General features: G+C 42.2%; 1 protein-coding gene across 3 annotated transcripts in view; it reads right to left on the reverse strand.

Annotated features, from left to right (window-relative positions):
- The window catches only part of LOC122811336 (zinc metalloproteinase-disintegrin-like batroxstatin-1), a 301,349-nt gene that overhangs the window by 67,650 nt on the left and 216,319 nt on the right, over window positions 1–17,380 (reverse strand). For 2 of the 3 annotated variants that reach the window (XM_044083107.1, XR_006366236.1), the window contains exon 16: window positions 12,883–12,954. The exons of the other annotated variant lie outside the window; for it this stretch is intronic. In XM_044083107.1, coding sequence (XP_043939042.1) covers window positions 12,883–12,954 — 72 coding nt within the window. The remainder of the gene's footprint in view (window positions 1–12,882; window positions 12,955–17,380) is intronic. 3 annotated transcript variants of the gene reach the window in all.

A 17,380-nucleotide genomic window follows, 5' to 3' on the forward strand; every position in this document is an offset into this window, starting at 1 on the left:
TTTCAGTTGCTTGTCTATCATTGGCTACACCAAGACAAGCAGGTTCCTGTCTTAAATGCTGAACATATATTCAATTTTTTGAATTCTCTCATCATACAAATTATGTACATTTATGTTTTTTTTAGTGCTGCAGTAAATGCAATCATATCACCTCTCAACTGTCCAGATATTTGCAGATTGTCCAGATGTTTGCCTCATATTTTTGGTCTGTTCCTCATAAAATTTGTGGTTTTCTCTATTTTTGTGGGAAATTGGTGAGGAGTGAATTCACTAAAACATGTACATTTTTATTCTGTAAACTTTCAAAGTTTCGAAGAGCACTATTTAAAATTTGTTCCTATATTTAGGGCTCTGTCTCCCGATTATTTTGGTTTTGTCGAGATTTTTTTGTGCTAAAAGGTTGAGAGCTATGATCCTGCCATTTAAAAAATAATTAGGGCTGTGGTCTTGGATGGTGGCATCTATTACTAAAGTTGTTACAGAACAGCACAGCAGAAGGTGCTTGTGTCTAGAGTTTGCTATGGTGTCAGTCACTTCACAATTGGGTTTCAAAGTAGGTTTTGCATTTGCTAAGGTTAAACGATAGTCTTGTGAGATATTAACAATTTGTGACAGTTGATATGTTATGCACTGAACCGCTCTTGATGTATTCCTTTAACTAGATATGCAAACTGAAGATGGTCATGTCAGGAGATACTGTGCACATGGCTTCTGGATCCTGACATCATCTGGGAGCATTCCGGAGCACTGCTACATGCCTTACAACTCATAACTACTATGGCAGTTCATTGTGATGTAATGCTATACACTACAGAGGGACAAAACTTGCTTTCATTATCCTAAATTTTCTATCATAAGTTCAAGGGCAGAAAGTATGATCCTTGGAATTGAAAAAATGTACGTCATTGTACAAAGTCCAAAATTGCTGTAACTTTCTCTCATCAAAAAGGTACAACAATCACAGATCATTTAACATTTAACAGAGTTTTTCACAATTTACTATTACTTCCTATGACCATCACTTAAAGTTTTGGGACTGGCACTCTCAAATCTCAAGTTTCAAATAAAGCACCATTATCCTACAACTAGCTTATGATTACATTGGAAAGCACCACAGGACAAAAGTGAAGGTTTCTGCCTTGCAGCTCTATGACCCTTGGTATATCAGTAGTGTTCTATTACTGCCTGTATGGAATTTACATGTTGCTCCTCCTGGGTCTGCATGGGTTTTTTTCAGGCAGTCTAGCTTCTTTATGCAGAAACACACTGGTTGATTCACTATTCTAAATTGTCTGTATATATTGTATTCTCTGTTGCCCTTGTTACCCAGATTATTAAAAAGGGTCTTCCTAGGATCAGTTCACTTATCTGAGCTACAAACAAATAATCCTGAGACCATCAAAATGTATTTGTTGCAGTTAGTTTTCTTATGCAGCCATAAGACAATAACATTCTTCAATTGTTTTTTTCAGTTTTAGTGGGCTTACCTTTGAATCTGTAATAGTAATTTATTCACAGTGTGGAAAACTACCTATAATTTTGACATGATTTGATACACAACTATGTGTGATACACCAGGTACTGGAATAACTACATTTTTAATGTATTATAAGTGTGGACAGCTACCTATAATTTTAACATGGTTCGATGCACGATTAACTGTGAAGCACTGGACACCAAAATAAATATATATATTACCGCTCTTCATCTTGCAAATCATGTTACCGTTGAATATTCTGTTCAGTACATATGACCAATTGCCTTCTATTTTTATTTCTGAAAAAAGGGTTGGTTAACACTCTACTTTGCAACATTCTGTAATAAAACAAAATGTTTTGGCTTACATAAGCATACCCATAAATTCATTGAATACTTACAGTACAGAAAATAACTAAACATCAAGAACACTATGTTTCACCTGCTTATCAGCTGTTGTGACAATGGCAGTTCATAGTTATGTACTAGGCTAGCTGAACTTGCAGACCAGTTTAAGCCTAGTCACTTTCCCTTTTCGCATTCAAATTAACCTATCCCATTTGGTTAGATACTGGCATTACCCATCCCAAGGTCAATACTTATATGTTACCCCTAAAGAGAATAACTGGGATCATACCATATATAATTTGATGGGACCCACTCATGGGGTAAAACATTTAGGAGCTACCCCTGCCCATTGGTGGTACAGGGGTTATATGTAGCATGAGTGACTGTGTCAAAATTCATGGCCAAGTCAAGATAATTATCACTACTGAGAATAAATTTGGATCATACTGTAGGTAATTTGTGGGGACCCATTCATGGGATACAGCACTTAGGAGCCACCTCTGTCCATTAGTAGTACAGGGGGCAGTCCTGTGGTAAATTTTCTGTTTACCATCAATAGATCCAAGTTGTGCTTGAATATGGACAGGAATGAAATTTGTTTTATATGGATGGAGAGTATGTTCCAGAAAAGCAGTACCCTCTGCAAGATATACCTGTGCCTCCAAACCATTCTGCTGATGTTGCAGAAGAGGTTTAGATCCCTAGACTGAGTACTTCTGTTACTATTTACTATTTGACTTGCTGATGTGCAGTAAATGCATCCAGTATTGGGTCAGTGGACACCTTGTATGCCAGACACATGTCACCTCTTATTATAAAGGGGGATAATGATATCCCTAGATCTAGATACAATACCTGAACTTATAAGGAGTGTAATATAGAAGGATTCAACGATGGCCACATTGGACAAAAGTTATTATGCTTTTGTTATACAACAGGACGAAAAGTTCAAATGATGGCCTTAAGCTAATTTACTGAATAACAGCCTGTAAAGCCAGCAATATATAAAATTAACACTCTAGCTACCAATATAAACATGCTAAAAACATGGGATTTTTTTTGCTCAAAATGCCGTATGTATGTTGGGGAAGTTCAGTCAATAAATATAACCTTTACTGAGGAACTTTAATCCTTGTGGTAAGATGTGATATATAGGGTTTACTTTATAACTGCGAATTGCGTTAGTGCAATTATGCATAACGGCGATTCATTTAAGCGAACTAAAACCATGAATTTCAAAAAATATCAAAAATTAAATGGTTTAATTTTTTTTTTGCCCTTTTCCGCCTTTTTTCGACATGCAAACACCACCAACATAACACCATGTTCAGCGTCAAGCCATATACATACCAGCAAGGTTCCCATTCAGAAGCCTGAAACATCATAAGCCTGAAAATCAAAATCCTGAAACCAAAAGCCTGAAAATTCAGAATCCTGAAAACTCAAAATCCTGAAAGCCCAAAATCCTGAAAGACCAAAATCCTGAAACTCAAAATCCTGAAAACACAAAATAGACATACTGATGCCATTGTGGCTTTGCTATTGTTAGCCCTGTGGTGTTAGGTCATGCGTTGGGGTCAGGTAAGTGTGCGTTGGTTTTATTTTAGGGTTCATGTATGCAATAGTGACAAATATTGGGGTTAGCGGTTTAAGTGAGTTAGGGTTAGTGGCGTGGTGACGGACCTTAGGGTTAGGGTTAGGGTCAGGGTCAGTTGGTAGATATTAGTGTCTTTATAGTGACATATTAGCATTATTTGTGTTTTCAGGATTTTGAGTTTCAGGATTTTGGTCTTTCAGGATTTTGGGCTTTCAGGATTTTGAGTTTTCAGGATTCTGAATTTTCAGGCTTTTGGTTTCAGGATTTTGATTTTCAGGCTTATGATGTTTCAGGCTTCTGAATGGGAACCACCAGCAAACATCGGAAGTGATGCCTTTCATGAACATGCCACAACAAAGTCCCTTATTCACTGTAAGCAATGTACAGCTTCCTGAATAGTGTTCAGTGTAATGTATTCCCCGGAAAGTAATGTGCTCCACAAATAACAAGTGCAATGATAACTAAATTCAGGAGAAGGAGCAGTATTTTGCCACTAATTTCACAAATCCTCGAGCAGTGAATTCAGAACGTTTCTCCAGTAAACATGTAAAGGTTGCTTCCTTGTCCAAGAGTCTCCTACATTTTGGTGATGAAGGCAAACACAACAGTAGTCTACATCTTAAATCATCTACATGATTCTGCTCAAGTTGCACAGCCTGTAAGATGTCAAGCATATAAAGGGTTTTCTTACCCAACAAACTACGTAGCCACCTTTGCCAACCCTCAACAGCATTCTGGCTACGAGGGTAGCCCATACCACATGTATCATACTGATTCTAAAAAGTAGTATCAAATAAAGGAGGCACTCTTTCACTTGTACTTCCCCTCATACCATATCGCCGTGGCCTGCCATAGATATATATTTCCTTAAAGAAGGTACACAAAGGCTTTCCCTCCTCTGGCAAGTCAGCTTCTGTTTCATGGAAAGTAGTACATATGTCACCTGGGTCAACAAATGCTAATGCAGGTATCTCCTTGCACAGCTTTGCAAAGGATATACTGCCTCCAAAGTGTCCTGCCAAATGTAAGTGTTGTATATTTCTCCAAACAATTTGGCAAAAGTGGAACCAGCAACCTTTGGTTAATGTATTAGGGAGATGTCTCTGAACAGAATTCACTGCAGCCCTTTCGAAGTCTGTCAACACCATATTAGGAAGTAGTCTAAACTCATTTTTAGTACACAAATTCAACACTATGCTCCAAAAAGCATCGTAACACCTTTCACTTTTGCTGAGCATTATCCCATAAACAACAGGTACCACCTTTCTGTTAACTCCACCAGCCAGTGCACAATGTAATGTGTAAACTTGTCTACATTCAGTAGTACTAATAGGGAAGGTCCCATCTGCCAATAGGCATTCAGATTCACAAAGCATATTCTGATTATCCTCGTGGTTATAACAACAACATTGGTATCACCTTCGTTATCAGCACTATGTTTGATAGTGAAAGAACCATTCTTTAAGGGTAGCATGTCAGCACTAAGTTCCCTGAGATTATAAAAGCCATTGCACTTAGCCAATTTCTTTATGTACCTCTGTCTACCAATGGTCTGCTTTAGGGCACTAGTATTCGGTAACTCATTCACAACTGCACTTGATGTACCAGCTAGGACTTCTGCAACTGTTTTGCATGGGTCCTCCACAGATTGCTCAGCACGATGTTTCAAGCGTTCTTTTATCCTCATCACCTCCCCTTGCACCACATCTGGAGCATGGTAATGTGGAGTACTCTTAATCAGCCTATAGCCATGTACATCACTTTCAGTGACACATCTACCCTTGCACCTTTGTTTTTTCTTCCTTGTACAACACCAATACTGCTTGACCTGGACAGCCTTTTCCTGGTAATACTGACACCCGTCAACTAGCAATAATTCTCGGCCCTTCTGTGTCCTACTTGTGCTGTATACTGAATTCACATTTCCGGGTGCATAGTCCTGCGAAGTTCCTTCCCCTGCCTGTAACACATGCAGTACATATTCACTACAACATGTCTTGCACCTTATAAACTGAACATATGCAACACTTTGCACAACATATTATGGCAAAACTACATTTCCACATTTTATACAACTAACTATACTACGTAAACATTTTATACAACCTATACCACTTCTTATACTGAGAGAACTGTTAGCTTTTCACTATATGTCTATCAGGAATAACAATTCAATAACATTACATTAATCAGGCAGTTATATTGCTCACGATAACAATGAAAGCTTACATTACTTTTACACAATAGTCCTGCTTTACTCCGACTCTTTTCAATCACTTATTAACATACACTGCAGATTGTTTTACCTCCATAGTCCTTAGATCATCTGCTGACACAATATATCCAGAGCTGCAGAACGCAACTTCAACCATGCAGATCAGGTGCAAACTCTGCTTGGGCCAGTAGGGTTTTACAGGACGCAGAAATGATGGTATTACGTATGCGACACAGGTTAAGGTCGTATTGCATTTGTGCAACTGTTTAATGTGTGAATGTATTTGTTCTTTCGTCCTTAACAAATTTGTACTTACTGAAGTCGAACATCTTCTATTTGAAAAACGGTACTTCGAACTTTTTGATGTTGCCCTATTGTGATTCGTCATTATAAAGGTAAACCGATATATAGTAAGGTAGGTGGGAAGTCAAAATATCATGTCCAGTACCTCTTCAAAATGGCAGTGGAAGTATTAGATTTTTATGTAATTAACAGCCCTGACACTAGTACTTCTACCACATCCCAGAGAACAAAGTAAATCTTAGGTCACATCTGTACAAACAGCTTGATGTATTTTTTACCTAACATCTGGAATATATACTAAAATCAGTGTGACAGTTTTTGCAAACCATAATAAAAATGTCTACTAACTACTGATGTGTGTGTCTCTAGATCCAGCCTAGAAATACAAAATGGCTTTGTGACTTGTTAAATACATAAGAGGACATCATGCCATTCAAACCCATGTCTGTAGGGTACTGTGTAATCTAAAAAGGTTGTACTGCCACTCTACAGGTATTCAATACTGAAAATTTGAAGCAAACAAATTCCTTCTTGACATGGTTGTGCCAAGTAACTAGAGCCTTCATTGTCTTTAAGAACCTGACCACTACTTAGCTGTTCAGACTGATGTATCCTGGTATCACTGTTTCTGATAATACTGTTTGAGGTATGAAACATTAGAGCTGAAGTTGTTGCCTTCATTTGGTCTTCAACCTATGGGACACGGATCTGGGATAGATCAGACTTGGCCACATTTTTCCAGCATTGGATCAGAGAACCAAGCTCCTCCCCAACCCATAATGCCACTGTCTTCTTCCTCCTTTAGATCTCGTTAGCAGCACTAATAGCAAGCATCGTGGTCAGCTGCTCCAGGATCTTTTTTGGGTAAGTGAATTAGATTTCCTAACTATTCTTCACCTTTCTCTCCCTTTTTTCTTCCATTTGCCCTTCTCACACTCAGGCATCAGTTTATAGCTCGAGGTGCATGGGGTTCAATCCCTGTGCATTGAGCAAGAGGAGGAATAAACTTATACTTAACTGCCTTCTTCCATCTCCTACTGCGGAGGCCCAAGCTTTCCTCTTCTGCCGCTTCTGTTCCCCCCTCCACCCCGGCCTCAAGGAGGCAACATCTTGCCAAGAGGACCAAGGATGGAGAGAAGCACAAGCACCAGGATAGGCCAAGGATGCAGTCCCTCGACCACTCCTCCTCGGCAGAGCCACCAGTGAAATCTTGCCTGGGTATCAGCTTGAGTGCCCTCCGGCTCCATTCCCACTGCTTCCCCCCAGAGCCGGAGGTGTCTTGGAGCCATTCACTGGTGTTGACTTCACCACACCATATGTCCAGGCCACTGTTGGTAGCCTCTTCTACTAGGTCCTCCCGCAGCCTCTCCAAAGCTGAGGTGGACAGGATGATGAGGAGGTTCATCCACACGCAGATGCAGATGGGAGTCTTGCCTGCCCCTTCCCCCTCTGGGAACTCCTTCTCATTGGAGCCCTTGAGTCCAAGGATGCTCAGCATTGAGGGGTCGGTGCCGATGGTACCTGGTACCTTAATACCTACCATTGCCTTGAGCAGGTCAGCTCAGATGAGCTTGGAGCCATCAGACTCTCGGAGCTGTAGCCTTGGCACTAGATCTGAGGGGCTGGCTTCAGCCCAGAGTTTTTCGAAGCCAAGCCTTCCAATCGGAATTGGCACCTGGAGGTTTGGCTTTAGCTCCCTAATTGATCCAGAGGAATATGGACCTGATCATAGCCCCAGCTCTAGGAGTTCATTCTCCTTCTGCCTTTGACATGGTGGAGAGGGTTCTCTCAATCCCATTGAGATGCTCGACGATCTTGTCATTGAAGTCTGTCCTGGCTCCTTCTGCCTCTGGTCCAGATTCCGCCATCCTGCCCCATCAGGTACAGCCTGCCACCTTTCCACCCCAGAGAGTTCCTGCATGGCAACAGCTGGATGTTTTTGAATCCTTCCCAGAGTCCCCCCTGAGCAGGTTCCTCAAAAATGCACATGTAAAAGGAGACACTTAGACTCCCTTCTGGAGTCTCTCACAGATGACACTGACTTGGAGGAAGGGGAGGGTTCCCCCCAATCACCTCCATAGGATGTCTCACTTGAAGACATCATGGAGATCCTTCATCAGCGTGGGGGGGTGGTCTGCCCAGAATCCCAGCCCTGATGAGTTGGTGTTCCTGCAGGCATTTGGCACAAGACAATCTACATCCTGAGTGTCCCCTTCCACAGATCCACTGGTGGATATTATTACATCTTGGGCATGGAAGGAGCCCGACATGGTGGATCACATCCCAAAAGCCTTAACAAGGTCCTCAGTGCCCCTTCTGATAAACCTCATTGGTCTAAGGGATCCCCTGTCAATGCCATGGTGGTGGTGGCAGCCACTAAGAAAGAGCTAGCACAGGAGAGCTCCACAGTCCATCCTCCAGACTGAGAGTCTAGGACCATGGACCATTTTGGGAAGCGAGTTTACGCTTCAGCCATGTTATCCATACATGTGCTGAAGTATAGGGCACACATCATAAGGTTCCACCATGACCTGGTTAAGGAGGTCATTGGTTCTGTCACAGGGTTCCTGTTAGCAGAGGAAAAGAAAATTTTTTTTCTCCTGGATGGCCACTCTCACCTACATCTCCAATACTTCTATGCGGCTCCTATCTTATGTGACTGAGGGCACCACTAGAGTGGGCCAGAGTGGGCATTGCCATTAGGTGTCATGCCCGGCTCTGACTTTGTAACTTTTTGGAGCCCTTCAAGGCATCTTTTACGAACCCCCCATATGATGGTTCCACTCTGTTTGGAAAGCCTGTACGTGACACTTTGGTCCAGAGCAAGAAGGATGGGAAGACCTTGTCTGCCATTGGAAACTGCTTCTCAACTCCTCAGAGATCCTTTTCCAGGAATCAATGAGGGGTAAAGAAGATGTGGATCTGGAAGTCACAGGGTTATCCCAGGATGCTCAGGGCTCATCTTCCCCAAGATACAGAGGGGGATTCGACAGATACTACCCTCCGAGCAGAGGGAGTCTGAGGAACCACTGGTCTCGGGATTCCTTCCCAGACTGGCCCTCATAGCAGCCCTGAAGGGTTGCCCGGCTGGTCATCTCTGGAGGCAGTCGGGGGTCAACTCTCGCTTCACCTGACAGCCTGGGAGTCTATAATAGACTATCATTGGATGTTGCGAATCATATCCAGAGGATATTCAATCCCCTTCTCTCAAACACCTCCCTCTCTCAAGCATGTCGCAGACATCCCACCTACACAAAGGGAGGATGCAGCACTGGAAATTTCCAAGCTGCTCGATAAACGAGTCTTCCAGCCCATCCCCCCAGACCAGCCCAGATTAGGCATTTATTCCAGGTTCTTTTTAGTGCCAAAGAAGACGAGGGACTTGTGACCAATTCCGTATCTCTCTACCTTGAACCTATCCATTGCCAAAACAAAATTCCGGATGGTCACACTCCAATCTATCCTGATCTTCCTGCAGAAGAATGACTGGATGTGCTCAGTAGATATTCAAGACACATACTATCACATCAAAATGGACAGGCCCTCTCGGAGGTTTCTCCTCTTCCGGCTAGGGACCAATCATTACCAGTTCAGAGTGCTACCCTTTGGCCTAACCACAGCCCCCAGGGTGTTCACCAAAGTGATGGCAGTGGTAGAAGCTCACCTGTGGCTGCAGGTCTTCCATGTCTTCCCTTACCTGGATGATTGGCTTTCTGCTCTCTCCAGGCATCGACTGCCAAACCAGGGATTTCCTTATCCAGACCGCCCACCAGTTGGACATCTGCATAAATCTCAACAAATCTCTGTTAGAACTGGTTCAAGTTCTGGATTTCATTGGAGCCTGGTTAGATACCATTCAGACTTAGGTTTTCCTGACACCAGACAGACTTCAGTCCCTCAAGCATCATGTCTTGCACACTCGTCAAGTTCCATCTCTTCCAGCAGAATTTGTCTTAAGGGTGTTGGAGTCCATGGTGGCCACAATCACCCTCTTACCCACAGCTTAGTTACACATGAGGGTGATCCAATGGACTTTGTCTGTCCAGTGGTCATTTGTAGATCTACCATTGTCACATCCTGTTCATCAATCATGAGCATGCAGGGATTCTCTTCTTTGGTGGATTCAGTCCCCGGACCTTGTTTGCGGCCGCCTGTTTATTCTTCCCTCCCCTTTGACCATGGTGACCATGGATACCTCCCTACTTGGGTGGGGGGCACTGCTTGGGAAGGACAGTTCAAGGCACGTGGTCTTCCCTGGAGATCCAGTTGCATATCAATGTCCTGGAGATGGGGGCAGTGCTATTGGCGTTGTAAGCTCTTCATGCCCATCTTCCCTTAGGGAAGATTGCCATCCAGACAGACAATATGTCAGTAGTCTCGTACATCAACAAATGGGGGATCCAAGTCTTATCCCCTTTGCTGCAAAGCCATGAGATTGTGGGAGAGGGTGATCTCCACTGGCCATTTTCTGGTGGCAAAGCCCATTCTGGGGAGGTCCAACATTCTAACAGACAGGCTCAGCAGGTCTATTCTGAACCTTGTGAGTGGTCTCTGAATCCTTCAGTAGCGCAACAGATCTTTCTAAAGTGGGGTCAGCCTTGCAGCAATCTCTTTGCCTCTCTTTCCAATGCAAAGTGCAGCAAGTTCTTTGCTCTGAACCCCCCTCTGGGGAAGTCCCCCAGAGATGCTCTGGTTCATGCTTGGCCCTCCGGTCTTCTCCATGGTTATCCTTCATTTTCTTTGATCCCAGAGCTCATTCAGAAAGCACAATGACTGGGGAGCTCTGTCATCCTCATTGCCCCCTTCTGGCCTTGCCAAGTATGTTTCCTTTCTCTGTGTTCTCATGTAGTGTGTCCTCCCTGGATGTTGGATCCTGTTCCGGATCTGATTTCACATCCCTCAGGGATTCCACATACAGATCTGGCCAGTCTGAAGCTCACTGCTTGGCTGCTCCAGCTCCCATGATAGTTACGACTCTTGGGCTATCTTCTCCAGTTAAGATTTTGGTAGTGACTCATAAATCTTCTATGAGGAAGGTTTATTTGAGGAAATGGGAATGTTTCTCTGTTTGGGTATCTCAATGTGATTTGGATCCATTCAGGGCTCTGGTTTCTGTTATCTTAGAGCTTCTGGCAGGTATTTTTCAACAGGGTGCCAGCTCCTCTATGGTTAAAGTTCAGCTGGTGGCTATTTCTAACTTCCACATAGGGGATAATTCAGCTTCTCTAGCCTCTTCTAAGCTCTGCAAAGCCTTTCCGAAGGGTACCTTTCTTCTTAGGCCAACAATCAAGGATCCCACTCCTCCTTGGGACTTTACTTTGGTCCTTCAAGCCTTGGTTTCTTCCCCCTTTTAGCCTGCTGCTTTATTGGATCTGCAGTTCCTGTCTTGGAAGACCACCTTCCTGATTGTTATAATTTCAGCTAAAAGAGTGTTGGAGCTTCAGTCCTTATCAATTAAGCCTCCTTACATGATGTTCCATAAAGACAGGGTATCTTTGCACACTAATCCTTCCTTTTTGCTGAAAGTGGCCTCAGAATCAAACATTAATGAGGTTATCAATCTCCCTGTCTTCTTCCCACACTTTCAGAATAAGGGAGAGTATAAATTGCATCTGCTGGATGCTCATAGAAAATTACATTTTTACTGACACAGAGAAAAGGCTTTTCACAAGTCCGATCAACTTTTCATTTCCTACTCTAACCCCTTTTTAGGGAAACCTATATCAAAGGTCACCATTGATCATTGGATTTCTCAGTGTATGCTCTTGGTGTATTCAACCAAAGGATTGTCTCCACCACGTCAAGTTAAGGCGCATTCTACTAGGTCTATGGCTACTTCAGCTGCCTTTTGGTCCAGAGTTTCATTGGATGACATTTACTCTGTGACTACCAGGGCATCTTTACATACTTTCATCTCCCATTACAAGTTGGGCCTTCTCTCCAGTGTTATGGAATATCCTTCCATGAGGGCGACCCAGGTGTTTGGTAGCTGGGGATTCTGTCTCACAGGTTGAAGACCAAATGAAGACAACAACTTCAGATAAAGAAGTTATGTACTCACCATAATTTTCCATCTGAGTTGTTGCTCTTCATTTGTCTTCAACCGTCCCTCCCTCCTTTCCCCTGCCTTATGTGGGCTGTACGGTGATCTGGCTGGAAAAGACATGGCCCTTTCTTTAGCATAACTGGTAATTTTTTATTATACTATCTGGGTTATTGTGCCATGGGTAAGGCATTGTGTCAGGTTAGGTTGCTATGGTGGGCAGCAAACTCAATCTGAGGGAGGAAGGAGACAGGGGCATTATGGGTAGGGGAGAAGCTTGGAACTCCGATCCAATGCTGGAGAAATGCAGCCAAGTCAGATCCATCCCAGATCCGAGTCCCACAGGTTGAAGACAAATGAAGAGCAACAACTCAGATGGAGCGTTATGCTGAGTACATAACTTCTTTTTTGTTAGGCATCAGGAGAGGAAATTGATCTATATTAAGCTTGAATTTTTCAGAATGTGCATATCACTATATCAGTAACTCTGATCATTGCTGTTTCCATAACATTTTTATACCAGTAAATTCCATTGCTAATGATGCATTTTAAAGATGTAATCCAGTTGATGCTGAATCCTACTGTACTGGGCCAGAGTCATCTTAAAACAGGGTCCATCAATTTTATTATGTACATAACTGTAGATAACCATTTGTTTCTAGAGAAGCTGAAAACTGTAATTAGAAATGTAAAAAAAATCATTAAACACAACGAAACAAGAGTTTTCTGTTGTAAAATAACAAGTGACATTCATTCTAGACAGGCTAGATGGGTAATCCCACCTAATAGTATAATGTGAGATTTTGTTATGGTAGTGTAAGCTGGTGATGAGAATTAGGCAAAGCATGCACATAGTTATTAACACTAAAACAGAAAATACAGGAGTTAGAAGACACTTACAGGACAAACCTCTTCTTTATCTGTGTGAGTAGGAGAGGGTGAGTGAGGCAGAAGGCATGGCATCAGACAACACTAAAACAGAAATCACACAACTTTTTATGTGGTAAGCATTGCAGAACAATTACATAAGTGACTGTGAAACAAGCTACTGCATGCAAGATTTGTAAGCAAATTTTAACAAAAACACGAGACAATGACAACACAGAAAACGCAATAGGTCTCAATTGCATAGTAAACAACTGACTGTATTATCCTTTCTTTCAGAAAATAAAATACTACACTGTTTTATTATTTTCCATCAGCCAACCCTGACCCAAAAGATGCTGTTACCATTAAATGCATCATGCAGATCTTATTTTGGATTCACCTAAGAAAACTAAGAAAAATTTCATTTTTCTACTGAAGTGAAACAGAAGAATTTAAACATGGAAGCTGTAAACTGTCAGAACAATTTCATTCTGTGAGAATGAGATGTCCACCCCTCATAATCTCCCCACTGCAGATTATTAGCACAACTCCGCAAGTAGCTCATGTACAGACACCCCTCATACTCTCCCCACTGGAGATTATTATCACAACTCCCACACAATATAATGTACAGACACCCCTCATACTCTCCCCACTGGAGATTATTAGCAGAACTCCCACACTAGCTCATGTACAGACACCCCTCACTCTCACCACTGGAGATTATTAGCACAACTCCCACACTAGCTCATGTACAGACACCCTTCACACTCTCCCCACTGGAGATTATTAGCACAACTCCCACACTAGCTCATGTACAGACACCCCTCACACTCTCCCCACTTGAGATTATTAGAAGAACTCACACACTAGCTCATGTACAGACACCCTTCACACTCTCCCCACTGGAGATTATTAGCACAACTCCCACACAATATAATGTACAGACACCCCTCATACTCTCCCCACTGGAGATTATTAGCAGAACTCCCACACTAGCTCATGTACAGACAACACCCTTCACACTCTTACAGACACCCTCATACTCTCCCCACTGGAGATTATTATCACAACTCCCACAATATAATGTACAGACACCCCTCATACTCTCCCACTGGATTATTAGCAGAACTCCACACTAGCATGTGTGTTGGTACACCCCTCTCTCTCACCACTGGAGTTTTTACAACTCCCACACTAGCTCATGTACAGACACCCTCACACTCTCCACACTGATTATTTTATAGCTCATGTACAGACACCCTTCACACTCTCCCCACTGGATTATTAGCACAACTAGACACCCCCATACTCTCCACACTGGAGATTGTTAGCAACTCACACTAGCTCATGTACAGACACCCCTCACTCTCACCACTGGAGATTATTAGCACAACTCCCACACTAGCTCATGTACAGACACCCTTCACACTCTCCCCACTGGAGATTATTAGCACAACTCCCACACTAGCTCATGTACAGACACCCCTCACACTCTCCCCACTTGAGATTATTAGAAGAACTCACACACTAGCTCATGTACAGACACCCTTCACACTCTCCCCACTGGAGATTATTAGCACAACTCCCACACTAGCTCATGTACAGACACCCTTCACACTCTCCCCACTGGAGATTATTAGCACAACTCCCACACTAGCTCATGTACAGACACCCCTCACACTCTCCCCACTTGAGATTATTAGAAGAACTCACACACTAGCTCATGTACAGACACCCTTCACACTCTCCCCACTGGGGATTATTAGCAAAACTCCCACACTAGCTCATGTACAGACACCCTTCACACTCTCCCCACTTGAGATCATTAGAAGAGCTCACACACTAGCTCATGTACAGACACTCCCTCATACTCTTCCCACTGGAGATTATTAGCACAACTCCCACACTAGCTCATGTACAGACACCCATCACACTCTCCCCACTTGAGATTATTAGAAGAACTCACACACTAGCTCATGTACAGACACCCCTCACACTCTCCCCACTTGAGATTATTAGAAGAACTCACACACTAGCTCATGTACAGACACGCTTCACACTCTCCCCACTGGAGATTATTAGCACAACTCCCACACTAGCTCATGTACAGACACCCCTCACACTCTCCCCACTTGAGATTATTAGAAGAACTCACACACTAGCTCATGTACAGACACCCTTCACACTCTCCCCACTGGAGATTATTAGCACAACTCCCACACTAGCTCATGTACAGACACCCTTCACACTCTCCCCACTTGAGATCATTAGAAGAACTCACACACTAGCTCATGTACAGACACTCCCTCATACTCTTCCCACTGGAGATTATTAGCACAACTCCCACACTAGCTCATGTACAGACACCCATCACACTCTCCCCACTTGAGATTATTAGAAGAACTCACACACTAGCTCATGTACAGACACCCCTCACACTCTCCCCACTTGAGATTATTAGAAGAACTCACACACTAGCTCATGTACAGACACCCTTCACACTCTCCCCACTGGAGATTATTAGCACAACTCCCACACTAGCTCATGCACAGATTCCATGTTTAACATTACATGAAGGAAAGCAGTTTCCACTGCATGAAGCCTTAACCCAAACCCAGGTGTGTAATTAATAAACAAGGCCACAACTGTTCTTTAATTTACCAAAATGAGTTTAAACTTGTATGTTTCAGTCAAATACATGTTACTCTTTCTCCATTTTCTTTACTGTGTAATTCATTGCTGTATACCCCTTTTACCCACTAATCCCTACATTAATTCTTCCTGTTTTCCTTTCATCTTATATCCCATTCTTTTTGCTGTTATATTCTGTATGCCCACTTCATATAATAATCTGCTATATTTTCCTGTTATGCTTAAACCTTCCTGTTTTTTTATCCTGTGTAATCTGCAAATGCTCCTCTTCATTTTCTGTTACCCTTCAATCCTCTATGTTTGTTCCTTTTCAATTTGTAATCATCTATGCCCACTTTCATTGATAGTTCTCTGTTTTTATCCTTAAAACACTTAGTGATTCCTTCTGATTTTCTATATTCACTATACATGCCTTCTTTATACATTATTGTTCGTTAATACTTAACCTCTTATGCACTAATCCAGAGTGTGCCTCAATGAGTTAGTCCCCCAGATGAATGCAGACAATTGTCTATGTCTGTTTTATGACTATTTTAGATTTCTTGGTTTGTAGTTTGCATACTTACATTAGTTTGTATTTATGCTCTTGATTTATTACAGTTTATTTTACGTTAAATTTGTTATTTTACTTTAAATTAGCATTTTTCCTCAGAGTTTTAAAACAAGTGATTGATTAGGGTCATTTAACAAGTTGCATCCTTTGCCTGCAAATTGATTATGTCTATCTGAAAAGAAGGAAAAAAGAGAGAGGTAAAAGACTTTGCAAAGCCCTGCAAACTCTTTGACTGCAGATATCTAGGAAAGTGAGTGTCAAATTCCTATCTTCAAGTGCCTGAAGTGATTCTTGTTTGTTCTTTGTGAGGCAGGGGACAAGAACCATAATTCTCATCATCAGGTCAAACAAGGCAACTTGTAAAACCTTTTCATGACTGTCTGGGTCTTGATTCATCAAGTGCTGGTGAGAATTAATTTTGCTCCACTGTTGTTTTTTTTGCAGCAGTGCATCACTCAGTGTGCCATAGTAGAGGGTACAAAAAGCCATAGTTTGGGAACATGGCTCGTGGCAAGGCAGTGATTGAACAACCTAAAGAAGGGGACTGCTTCACATTGTTCATAAGGCAACCCGGTATGTTGTTGACTGTGGCCCACTGTAGAAGTATTTTTGATCTTGGAGAGCACTTTAAGATATGGTCCCTTGAGATGGGCAGGGGTGGGTATGACTCAGCTAAGTTTGTGCCGTAGATTATAGTTTCAAAGAAGAAATTTGCGGCAGACTTGTTTGCCAATATATTGCCAATGTCACTATGATTTCAATAGTAGGTGCCATTATAAATATGTTCTGAACAGTATTGTAAATTATTTCTTGGTTTTCTAATGTAGCTGAAGAATGACTTACAATTATCCTTAGCATCAGATGTTAGGCTATGATCACTGCAGGCTTTGCTTATCTTAATAGATACCTTCAATTTCTTGGTGAGGAGTTTTACATTGTCATTGAAATGAGTGGTTCTGACCTTACAAGGTAGTCTGAACAGTTTCTTTCCTCTTCTGTAAAGGCTTATTTATCCCTATTGATCAGCAGGGGGGTTTGCTGCTGAATGAGCCTCTGTATTTGGTCCTGGTTGGGTCTGCGCTATCAGTGCATTTATCTACATGAGCATAACATTTTTGGCATAGGTGGCTGCATATCTTAGCTACATTTTGGCAGTAGCATGGAAACATTTTTGTGATTTCATTGTATAATTGTAAAAGGTTAGCTTTCTTGAAGTCTCTGTAACAGTGCTATTCATAATTAGGAGAGAGGATGTTCTGAGGATAAAGGTAACCAGTTGGTGATTATCCTTAACAAATAAGGGACCAACCATGGGCAGAAAGC

This window comes from Protopterus annectens, chromosome 9.part0 (assembly GCF_019279795.1).
Source record: "Protopterus annectens isolate FY-2018-M chromosome 9.part0, PAN1.0, whole genome shotgun sequence".
Lineage (NCBI taxonomy): Eukaryota > Metazoa > Chordata > Ceratodontiformes > Protopteridae > Protopterus > Protopterus annectens.